An 11,992-nucleotide genomic window follows, 5' to 3' on the forward strand; every position below is an offset into this window, starting at 1 on the left:
CAACGCTATTGACATTCGTCACTTTACCACGATCATCAATATTTGTACTCTATCAGTTTCATGTTTTAAACATACTTTAAATTTTACTATAAGTGAAGAGAATCATCTAGTATTTACTAAGGAGTGTACCCCTAACTTGCCTGAGAAAAATGTTTTGATGTTGATTTTGTTGTGTTTACTAATGAACCGACTGGACAGAAATTCAATGAGTATAAGAATTCTTGCAGATTAAATCTAAGACACTCATGCTTTCTAGTGGGCACTACAATTATTTGGTGAACAAATTGGGACCCTAAACAGAACACACACATGCATTTTATTTTCATTATAATCTGTACACGCATAAAAGAAACAATGACTGTCCATCAAGAGAGTCCAAGAAAATTAGCTTGGCGCGAAAAGAGGGAATGAGCTATCCGGAAAGTCATTTTGGCTCCTGAGCACCGGTGCTCTCGGCATATTAGAAAATTCTAAACTTCATATTTACATATTTAAAAAAATATGAAATAAAATTATAAAAGTAGATAATAATATATTTCAGCACCGTACAAAATCTCAATTTCAAATATTCTGTATTCTAGTCTACATAAAAATGACAAAGTCTGTCTTTTTTTGGAGATTTGAAATCACCATGCTCAGATCTACACTTTTATTATTTTTGTGTAGCCCAAGTACACATTATTTCCAATTGAAAATTTTCTCGTTTGTGAGATACATTACATGCTACATCATGATTTTTTCCTATTTATTAAAACTTAGAAATATAATTTACAATTTTTAAATAAATAGATCATTGGTGCTCATATATATACACCAAATCTCTATCCTGAGCTATCGGACTATCTGAGGTGGGAGACCATTGGTATGGATGCAGGGAGGCGCACCACTACCGACCGTTACGGTACCCATCGCCACAAGCCACCATCTTCACAACCTACATAATATACACAGAACAGTCTTATAGGCATAGAAAGGGAATCGTGGCTTACACGATTACGTAAAACTAGATTTTGATGTGCACCTTGGCGCACGATTCTGTAGAGCTCATGCCAACGTTCATTTCGTATAATGATGATAAAAATAGTTTTCAATATGATAATATGTTTTTTATTTTTATTGGAAGCAATTAAGATAAAAATCTGCAGAACTCCTGAATATCATACTCTTAGTAATAATGTAGATATGCACAACTATAGTGAAGCTTCTATAAATAACATTCAAATCCAATCACCAGAGGCAAATTCTTCTATAAAAAGAGGCAAGTGTTTTGCCAATGTCTAAAACGTCTTATATTTGTGAGCAGAGGAAGTACATCTGTACATAACTAATAACTAGGAAATTGCAGCGTGGCGTCACGCCGCGCCCGTGAGGTAAATTTGGGGCAACTAATGAAAAAAGATAGTAATATTTTTCATAAACAAAATATGGAGTGTTTACATCTGACGCATTTAAAAATGTTTCTCGCATAAAAGAGGCGACATATGGCACGGTAATTTATCTGTAGAAAGTATTTTTTGCATGGTAAATGGTTATTTTAAGTACAGATGATGAACGATCCAGCTATTTGTTTCCAGAATAAGACAATAGTATGTTTTTAAATAAAGATGTGACATACAATCTAGCTTTTTTTCAAATTATGACTAAAAGTTAGGTAGGTCAACATCGCTTTCTACTAAAAAAAAACCGCTGGAAACTTTAAAAATATGAAATAGTACCTTTATCAGATAAAAGAAACGACGAACGATCCAACACTTTAATATGGTTCCCGATTAAAAGAATCGACAAATTGTTGAGCAATTTGCAAAAGTAGGCAACATCATTTTTGTTGCAGCAACCGGGCCGGATAAAAAATACAACATACGATGTAGCATGTCTTCCGCAAATTGGTAAGGTTGACCAACGATATTTGTATTGAAAATAATGGAACGACTAAAAACACACTTCACTGACACGCTTCATCGTGGATAGTATGGACAGAAAACACCGGATGATTGTAGGAGGATGGAAAGAAGAAGGTGGTACGGCAGTAGCATTGCACAGTAGTTGTAGTGCCCGGAGTCAGGACACAACACACCAGCTAAAAGATGTAACGTACGACTGAAGCATTTTTTCAGAGATACCGGAAGAAAAATATATTAATTTTTCATCGACTAAAAGAGGCGTTGTATGGAAGAAAATATAAGTACTTATCGCCTCATTAAATGGTTACCATGAACAAATCACTTCGGAAATTGAATATTTCTGGCGATAAATTTTTGCAAAAAATCAGTCAAAATCTGTAGAAAATAACTATTGTTTTTCTAAAATAATTGGAAAGAAAACATAAAAGATAGTTGATCGGAGAGTTGTTCATGGCACAAACAATTAAGGCCACATGCGATGTGATAAAAGAAAAATAACCAACGAAACCGGTTAATTAGAGGAATATCATCAAGGACAAAAGGGAAAGCAAAAAAAAAAGTAGCAACCAACTATAGTAAAATCAGCATACGTGGCACCATTTGAATGGAGGAAAACCTGTTACAGTCCTCAAAACGCTGTGGTGAGAGCAAACAAGGTTAGCTTTTATATATAGTATATATGTAGTATGCACAACTATAATGAAGCTTCTACTTGGCCGCTCCGTTCGATGTTGTATTGTCATACAATCACGTATGTTGTTATGTTGTTGCATGAAAAAGTTTGCTTGATGCACAATACTAAAGTCTAGGCGTCAATTTTTCAGACACTTCAATTGTTCTTGTGTTGATGCAAGGAACAGAAGTGCACTGAACCTGATGTGGGAGTGGTGTTTTGGCACCCGGGAGCATATACTCACGTTTTTTAAATTTTATTTTAAATACATTTTCAAAATATTAAAAAGTTTGGACATAAAATTTAATAGGTACATCTCGAAGTTCTACACGTTTACAAATTGGTCTCACGGAAAACTAACATTTTTACTGTCACATGTAAAAAAGACAAATTTTGGTGCAAAAAAATGGAAGTGTACGTGATGTTTTTTTGTCTTTTTCACACAAGTCATCAACAATGTTGGTTTTTTGCAAAACTTGATGTACGTACGTAGAATGTTGAAACGTAAGAGCGGAAATTTTTGTTCAAAGCTGCCTGCACACCACTCCCGCGCGGCCACGAAGCTGTATCGTTGGATGTGGTAGTTTTGATTGTCTTTTCGGTGTATATTCCCAGCGTAACTAAATAAGTGCTCTCAAATTCACTAAACTAGCTGTTTGGCTGAAGAGTATTGGATTGAGTAAAAACATCGCTAGTGCCGTCTCTGAAAGCGCTCTTAAATCGTGCCAAATCGAGCGTTTGGGAGACGTTGTTGCTTGGTGCCGCGTTTGAGGCGCATGTGCCCTTAAATCGTGCCGAATTGAGCGTTTGGAGGATGTTGTTGCTTGGTGCCGCGTTTGAGGCGCGTCTCTCCCTAGTCGCCCACCCCCCCTACACCCACCCAAACGAGGCCCTAAAAGTTTTTCCAAATTAAAATACAACAAACAACTCCAAACCAAAGAAATATAATCCTTCGGGCTAGACCAAGGCGCCACGCATTTGCTGATAATTCTTTGATCCTCCACAGATGCTCAACGAGATTATGTTGCAGTTGATCGTGAACATGGGTTTCACGGATCTCTCACGCATGGCGAGGATATATGCAAAATCTGCAGGCACCTCGTGATCAACCTCCGCAAGAGGGCCCTGACACTCATATGGACCAATATGTGCCATGTCCCGATTCTTGCGGTCATCCTCGATGATCATGTTGTGCATGATCACACAAGCCTGCATCACCTCCCACATTTGGTCGTGAGACCAGCTTAGAGCAGGGTACCGAACAATAGCAATTTGAGCTTGGAGCACACCAAATGCCCGATCGACATCCTTCTGGCAAGCCTCCTGTCGCGAAGCAAAGTGTCAATTCTTCTGACCTGATGGCGCCGGGATTGTTTTGACAAATGCCGCTCATTTTGGACATATATACCATCGTATAGATAGTAGCTTTTGGTATATTGGTGTCCATTGATCTCATAGTTCCATGGTGGATCATGACCTTTCACTAGTTTCCTAAACACCGAAGAACGCTGCAACACATTGATGTCATTGTGTGATGCTGCCATGCCAAAGAAAGAATGCCAAATCCACATATCATAATTTGCCACAGCTTTAAGCACCACACCGCAATATCCATGACGCCCTTTGTATATACCTGCCAAGCAAACAGGCAGTTCTTTCATGACCAATGCATACAATCGATATACAATCGATGCTTCCAACCATCCCAGGGAATCCTCTCGCTGAATTTTGGACCACGATCCATGTAGTCTCTTCTTCAGTTGGCCCTCTCAAATAGTATTTGCCAAACTTTCCCTCGACAACACATGCACTCAATGGCAGTAGACTCACTCATGCGAAGGTAGTCGTCATGTGTATGGGCAGGTGCTCCGTATGCAAACATCATCATGGTGGTGGTGCACTTCCGAATCGACGAGAACCCGGCCGTGCCAACAGCGTCGTGCTTTAGCTTGAAGTAGGGGTCGAACTCTCGAATGTCGTGGCCGATATTCATGAACGAACTCTTGCTCATCCTATACCGGCGCCGAAAATTATCGGCATGTGTTGCCTCTTCTGCGAAGTAGTTGTTGTGTAGCATGATATGCCCCTCCAACCTCTGTCGGGGCTTCGACTTCTTTCTTCCCTGCTTTGAACCTCTGCGGCGCGGCCTCTTCTTCCTCTCCGAGTCGGCGTCAAACTTGTTTTCGAGGGACACGGTGATCGACAAATGCTCCTTAAGTTCGTCGTCGAAGGCTTCCTCTTCCTCCATCATTTCCACGATCATATATATCCATGTCCGAAGCAAAACAAATCGTTAAAATTCATATGCGGTAGAGGAGGCAATGAACACGAACATGTCGCACCTACCAAATAATGCTCGGAGGAGGGGCGGATTTGACGGCGCGGCGAAGCGGAAGAGGACAGCGAGGAAGTCAGTAGTCACGACCGGCAAATCGAGCGTCGGTGGAGGGATGGGAGGCACGGGAGGGGAGGCAGGAAGCAACCGTCCTGAATGTGGTTGCCGCCAGGTAGGTACCCACCTCGCTTCTCACTCTGTCCGGCGCACCCGCAGCCTCCCCTTAGAGCGAGAATGGTCTCAGGACGCCGTACTGGACCACGCCGGCCAAAAATGTTCTCTGAAGCGTGCAGCTGAGGGCGGTAAAAATAGCCAGGGCGCTATAAAAAGCTTTGGAGCGAAGCGAGCACTCGAGATGCTCTAAGTTTTGGCCCTAAAACTCCTTGGGTCAAAAGAGTATCGAAACGCGAGGTACCTTTGCGTTTTTTCACTCGGCGATGCTAGTACAAGTCACGCGCATGCTAGCGGAGCTGAGCGCAGCCAGCCAGCCTAGTGTTCACACGGGAACATGCACAATCACGCGGGGCCAGCACGTGCATTCACACAACCGTGTTCACACGGAAAAACTGCAGGCAGCCCTTACAACGTCCTCCAATGAGCTGCTGCACACGCGCTATGTCATGGAGATGCCCTTAAAAAGATGGAGAGTAATTCAGAGTGTTTCATGAAGGTGAATTTTCACCAAAAACTCTTCATAAAACACCCTCTAACACACATAAATACTCTTGCACCAAACGAGGCCTAATGGAAAACAAGACGGGTTTTCCAAAGGAAGCACGTGCCAAACAAGTAGACAGATGTGTAAATTATCAGTACGCATTCAAATTCAAATTTCGTTACATAACTCAAAAACAAAAGAAAGGGAGATCTCCCACACAAGGAAAAGAATCAAAAGAAAATTTCCTTAGCAGTTGCTACAGAAGCAATAAATCTGGGAGAAATCCCACTCGGCTTGCAGGATAATAATAGAGGCCTGAAGCAGAGAATCCTTCAATCAGCTGTCATCTGTTTCATCCAGTTTTGTCATGCTGGAATTGCACCACGATGCATGTTATATTGTCGGCGCTGCCTCGAGAGTACGCAATCTCGGTGAGTTTCCTGGCCGCAGACTCTGGTACGTCTTCTGTTTTAGCAAGGGAGACGGCTTCCTGTTTGAGAAAAGAACAACCATTGCCAACATATCAGTGCAAAAGCTACCGAGTTGTGTGCATTGTTGCGCTTGTCACGTTTTTTTATCCAAGCATTTCGCTGTCAGTAAGAATGTGAGCACCTAGCAGATATGAAAAATGCTTTGTACAAAGTCATATGCAACAGTGGTTTGCTACAGATATTCTACTTTCAGGCAGAGAAATACTACATTTGGTAATTGAGTTAGTGCGTTAGTTTTTTTTTTAGCATCGTTAGTGCCATAGTGAGTTACCTCATTTTCTACAGCATCCCAAAGGCCATCACTGGCAAGAACTAGACTTTCCAATTCTCCATCGAACACTTGTTCCTGCGATTTGATAGAGAAGATTTCATCAAGCTTCACAGGTCATCAGAACTATGCAACAGAGCAACTCATCTAAAGAAGCATATTGAATAGCAGTTATCAGAAACTTCTTACTGTATTTTTGATCTACACTAGTTGAAACAGGTAAAGAAAATTGGTTTCAGATATAAGACACAGAAAAAACTGAAATCTTGGCATAACTCAATTACAAAATGCTACCTGAATTTCAGGTTCTGCCACCACAAATGGCTTCAGTAGACGATTACCGAATGCACGGGACATTGCCAGTACACCACCTACCCTCCAAGTACCTAGTCAAATATCACATTAAGATGGAACAATTTCGATTAATCAAACTCAAATTACAGCCTATCAAGAAAATAAGCTACTCCCTCCGATTCATATTAATTGTCGCTCATATGGATGTATCTAGACACATTTTAGTTCTAGATACATCCATATTAGTGACAAGTGAGAATCAGTTATACAGCGATGGCAGTCTTGAAGCAATTAAGGCTGCGCACTCCAACACAAAACAGCATAAGGAGGATATCAGAAGGCTCAAAATGAATAAGCAAGTCTTTTGCAACTTGCCTTATCTACTTATGATTATGGCTGTGTTTGGCAAGCATTGAGGCAGATTATAATTATCCAGCTTTTCCAACAAGCTTTTGCATATTTTTTGTTTGCCTAACCAACCTTTTTTCTGTTCTCATGGCTATTTTCCGACAGCAGATTACAAAATAAGTTCAGTGCAGCACAGTTTAGCAACCACAAAATGTGCCTACGCAGACTGACAATGCCAATGCATAGAAGAACGAAGAGCAAAGACTTACCGGCCCAAATGACAACACCTCCAGCATTTTCAATTCTCTTCCGTTCATCTGACCTGTTAGGTTTGTGATCTACTGAGAGTGCCATAGCTACAAAAACAAAGATATGAGGTCAGTAGAGCTACAACGTAGTTAAACCAAGCTGCTAAGCTAGTAACTGAACCACACAAATAAACTAAAGTGATGTCATGCCATTACGTAGATTCCAGCACAATGTCAGGTCCAGAATGCAATTAGAAATGAGCTAGCCTTGCCATTTGGTTTAAATGGTGGTACAACAATATTCATCAAATAAAGGAGATGGCCAGATGTTTATGGCATATAATCATGTAACTGCATCGGGGTAAAATACTTGTAAAGGTGCATTAAAACAAGCATGTGTACCATATGTATCATCATTGGAGTGGCAAATTAAGAAACACTTGGCAGATGCATACGACAAGAGATCACAAGGACCACAGCATCTTTTGGTGATTGAATCATATAAGTTACTACGACGAGGTCTAACAGGATATACCTTTGCCGGCTTTTGAAACGACAGCACGTGAATCACCAACATTTGCTACATACAGATGGCCACCCACTAAAACCGCAGTAGAAGCAGTGGAACCATCATCCCTGAAGGCATTGGATTCTGATTCTAAGAAATCAGCATCTGTTTTCTGATATGTTTCGCCTGTTTATGCCAGAAGTTTTTGAAGTTTCAGAAAGCAATGATTCAAAGCACTGGAAAGAATGTGCACAGAGAAACACGCAGGTAAATCCCAAGAGAAAACTTACTTATAGCAAGCTTCGTATCAGACAAGAACTTGGGGTGTTTCATAAGATTCTCGAACAGGTGTTCCTTCAAATACTCAGCAGCACGTGACCCTCCGTGACCTGAAGATTTGCAAAGTAAAAAAACATGGTAGGCAAGTATTCATGAAGCAGAGAAGGCGAGACTGGAAACCATACCATCGAATACTCCAAACAGGCTAACAGCCTGTCCGTCGATTTCAGTAAGCTTTACATCGTAGAAATCTTCCATTGTGGATCGTTTCCCTCTAAAACTCGAATACCCGCATTTCAGTTTACCATCTTCTCTGTCACAATTTTTGGACACAATGTCAATTCAGGCAGCAGAGAGATTACTGTACAAACATAGCAAATACTAGAATACAACCACGATAAGACGAGCAGGGGACGTGCATTACCTCTGCCAGCCGCCACTGGCGTAGCCGCCGTCCTGTGGTTGGGCGACGGCAGCCGCCGTGCGGCGCTGCAGCTGCAACTGCCCCGCCGGTGCGGCGGAGTCCGCGTCGGAGGATGGGTCGAGCATCATGTTGGCCCTGGCGCCAGCCACAGCCCGGAAGCCGCGCGCGCGGGGCGTCACGCACGCATCCACCGCCCGGCCGCACAGGACCCTGGCCCCCCGGCGCCTTCCCGCGCCCGCGCCCGCAGCCGCACGCAGCACCAGAGCCCTCAGGCTACCGATGCATACCATCTCATGGTTGGCTGGCTGTGTGTCCGCCCCGATGCCGATGGCGATCCCCGAGGAGAGATCCACCGGCCCTCGGTTTAATGGCCTCGGATCTGGGGCGGAGGGGGAGGAGGAAGCGGCGGGGGCGGGGGCGGGGAACGGGGTGGACGGTGCCAGATTCCTCTGCACTTTGGGCCGCGGCCCTTCTTTTTTTTGCCTCCTCCCCGCTGGAAATGGCCCCGGTTTCTAGGAATTCCCATGCTCCTCCTTTCTCTCCTAAAAATGTGCCTACACCTATTGCTGCTTAGAATAGAAATAAAACTTTACGAAATGTCCAAGCACTAGCGGTACACGCTTCTAGGTGGCTAATCAAAGGGAACCAAAAGTTTATCCCATTTTTGAGTCATTTGCATTCCACATGCACAACCATAGGACACAAATCAAGCGATCAATAATATTTCCCAATTATTAAAAACTACTTTCCACACTATACGGTTATCCTTTGTTTTCAACAAAATCGATGAGATTGACAACCTCACTGTAAGTTGGGGCAAAGTATGTTGGTTATGTTGTGTGCATGTTTTACATTGTTGTTGATGACGGTAGTGCGACCTACCAAAAGTCAGCTAGCAACACCTTCAGAAGTTATTTCTTTATCCTAACTAGCTGGATGGCCCGCGCAAATTGCGCGGCTAGCAATGAGGTGATTTAAATTTTCATGCCTGATATATTTATGTTCTTCTTGATACGTTTTTTGAAAAAATATTAAGATAAATGAAGTGAAAATAAATAAAAAAATTGAATATATAAAGCTTCCCAACTATTCACTCTTTTCAATGTGGGTGATAATACATCGTGTTAATGCAATACCTGGGTAACTTTACTTTTCATTCTTGCAAGTTATCATCGTTATAAAATTATTTCTTCCATCTTTAGAAGCATAGCCAAAGATCGGTGATGTACCAGCTAAAATTCATTAGTTACACCCGCTACTGATTAGGATCCTTTCTCATGGAAAATGTTAATTATAATATTTATAACGGAATCGTCTAACTGAATTTATTATGATGGTAGAAAGTACACGAAGCAAGATATAAGAGCTTGACTTTCATATATAGGGTAGAGTAGCCAGCGTTAAAAAGTATTGTATACGGATGGCACACCATCAAATTTCGGTAATAGCTGCAATCTTTGGGTAACAGTGTAATGTTTCTATGTTCAGATTTCCCCCTCATCAAATAACAGCAATCTGGTAAAAAAGGTGCGATAGATCAAAGGAATGTCGATCGAGCTCGCTTGCATCAGCAAATCGACCACACGACAGGACACCAGCCTATCCAAGGCATGCAATGAAATAGTAGAACAGATGCAATTAATCAAGGCACAACGGATCGAAGTCATGCGACATAGGTTGCATAAGTAAGTCTTCAATTATTTTATTTTTTGTAAAGTTAAGATTATATAAGAAATTTATTGTTGGGATGATAATAAAACACTCTTCAAAGGACTTAGGGTCACGTCGTTGCGCAAGTAAAATTGTATTACTAAAAATAATGATGCATGCCAGGGAAGTCATGCCACAGAGGTTGCATAAGTAAGTCTTCAATGAATTTTTTTGTTTGTAAAGTTAAGATTATATAGGAAATTTATTGTTGGGATGATAGTAAAACACTCTTCAAAGGACTTAGGGTCACGATGTTGCGCAAGTAAGATTGTGTTACTACAAATAATGATGCATGCCAGAGAAGATTACGGAAGCATTTGCGCGTCTAGATTTAGTTATGCTTTGGTTGGCTAACATATAAAATAGATCCTGCGAATTTTTTTGCTTTTATTTTCCATACTTTTCCAAGTGTCTATTGTCCTACTTATAATTTCTTGTTGAATAGTAAACAAATATTTATGAAGATTCAAATCTAAACATTTATACATGTATCCATATTTGATGCTAGAGAACTTCTTTTCTATGGACCTTCTCGTTTGGGGCCATGCATTTCATGCGTCTTCCACTTTTGCATAATGTCTCCAAATGAATAATTTTCATGTTATATTTCTCTTGACCATCGATATAATCCATTACATGTACTATCCTTTATGTGTCAGCTAAAGCTACAAAAATATACTCTCCCTGCCGTCTTTGTAATTTCAAGTTATAGCATAGTAAAATATTTGACACGATTTCTCTGTCACAACATTTTGTGAAAGCACTCTCTTAGTAACATTTCCTGCCAACCTATTTCTTTTGCAAAACCATCTGTACAACTTATTTTTTCTTTATCGTGCTCATGTTATTTTTCAATTTTTGATTACCCTCTATGGCATGGACAACCTCATCACTAATCTTTTATACCAGATCACCATTATTCTACTATAGGAGCCGCTCCTACATTTTTCTTTCAAAAATGTAGTTATAGTTACTTATGTTCAACAGTCTAATTAAACAATCCAAGCATGTTAATATTCTTAGGCATGCTAGATTGATGGACAGAAAATATTTTTTTATTCCTTACATCTACTGAAGGTTCATGGAATTTGTGAGGAACTTAAAGAAATAATTCTTAATTTATTTTTGGATCTTACATACAAAAAAAAAACTTTTGCCCATCAAAGTTAATCCGTTAAGCAAAGCTGCAGGTTCTCTTTCATACTTTCATGATGATGACGATGATGACCATTGTCCTAGACCCATGTATGCCTCCCGTATAGATTAATCGTGTTGCCGCTCGCCCCCGGCCGGAAAGGATCAAGTATAAGAATGTCCGGTAGATGCATGTACCTGGTTTCTTGCTTCCATCAATGGAGAACTTTTAACCTAGTGAAAGTATTTGTATCTTATATACTCACATAATTCGTTTATACAAAAAAATACTAACCTGACTCCCAATCCATTATGCTAAGCTAGCTGCGGGTTCTCTGCTTCGCACCTTGATGATGGTCATGCCGATCGTCCGACACCCAAGCAGGTATCGGGCGTTGATTAATCGTGCCATCACTCGTCGGCGTGTACGACAACCGATCAATCTAAGAATGCCAAAAAGATGGATGTACCATTCTGCTACTTGCCGCCGGTAATCGATCAATCCAGAGAATATCCTGCCGATGAGCAGATCGATGGTACCTCGTTCGTTGCATCTATGCGAGGGGGCTCCTTGAATATGTGGGAGCGCAAGATGAGACAATGATGGCACTGCAGAGCTGGCCTAGCAACATCTCATCCATGACCTTGGTGAATATGTATGTTGCGCCAACTGAAGTGCTTCCGTATGATCTGATCAAGAGTAAAATGATAAAATATTATG

The 11,992-nt window shown here is 41.1% G+C and overlaps 1 protein-coding gene across 1 annotated transcript; it reads right to left on the reverse strand.

Moving 5' to 3' along the window:
• Positions 1 to 5,688: 5,688 nt before the first annotated feature.
• LOC127307389 (probable protein phosphatase 2C member 13, mitochondrial) lies at positions 5,689 to 8,866 on the reverse strand. Its single transcript, XM_051338117.2, has 8 exons — positions 8,428 to 8,866; positions 8,189 to 8,316; positions 8,015 to 8,113; positions 7,752 to 7,910; positions 7,238 to 7,324; positions 6,621 to 6,712; positions 6,330 to 6,404; positions 5,689 to 6,057 (listed from the first exon to the last, which is right to left on the reverse strand). Exons 1-8 carry the CDS (start codon positions 8,715 to 8,717, stop codon positions 5,920 to 5,922), a joined length of 1,068 nt encoding a protein of 355 aa, XP_051194077.1. The 5' UTR covers positions 8,718 to 8,866; the 3' UTR covers positions 5,689 to 5,919.
• Between the last annotated feature and the right edge of the window lie 3,126 nt (positions 8,867 to 11,992).

This window comes from Lolium perenne, chromosome 6 (assembly GCF_019359855.2).
Source record: "Lolium perenne isolate Kyuss_39 chromosome 6, Kyuss_2.0, whole genome shotgun sequence".
NCBI classification, from domain to species: Eukaryota; Viridiplantae; Streptophyta; class Magnoliopsida; order Poales; family Poaceae; genus Lolium; species Lolium perenne.

Excerpts from the sequence above, each read along its gene's own strand:
- LOC127307389 (XM_051338117.2), bottom strand. The coding sequence starts at position 8,717 with ATGGTATGCATCGGTAGCCTGAGGGCTCTGGTGCTGCGTGCGGCTGCG. Across the intron at positions 8,114-8,188 it reads CCTGTTTGGAGTATTCGATG|GTCACGGAGGGTCACGTGCT; the intron begins GTATGGTTTCCA and ends GCAAATCTTCAG. Across the intron at positions 7,911-8,014 it reads TGATACGAAGCTTGCTATAA|GCGAAACATATCAGAAAACA; the intron begins GTAAGTTTTCTC and ends TGGCATAAACAG.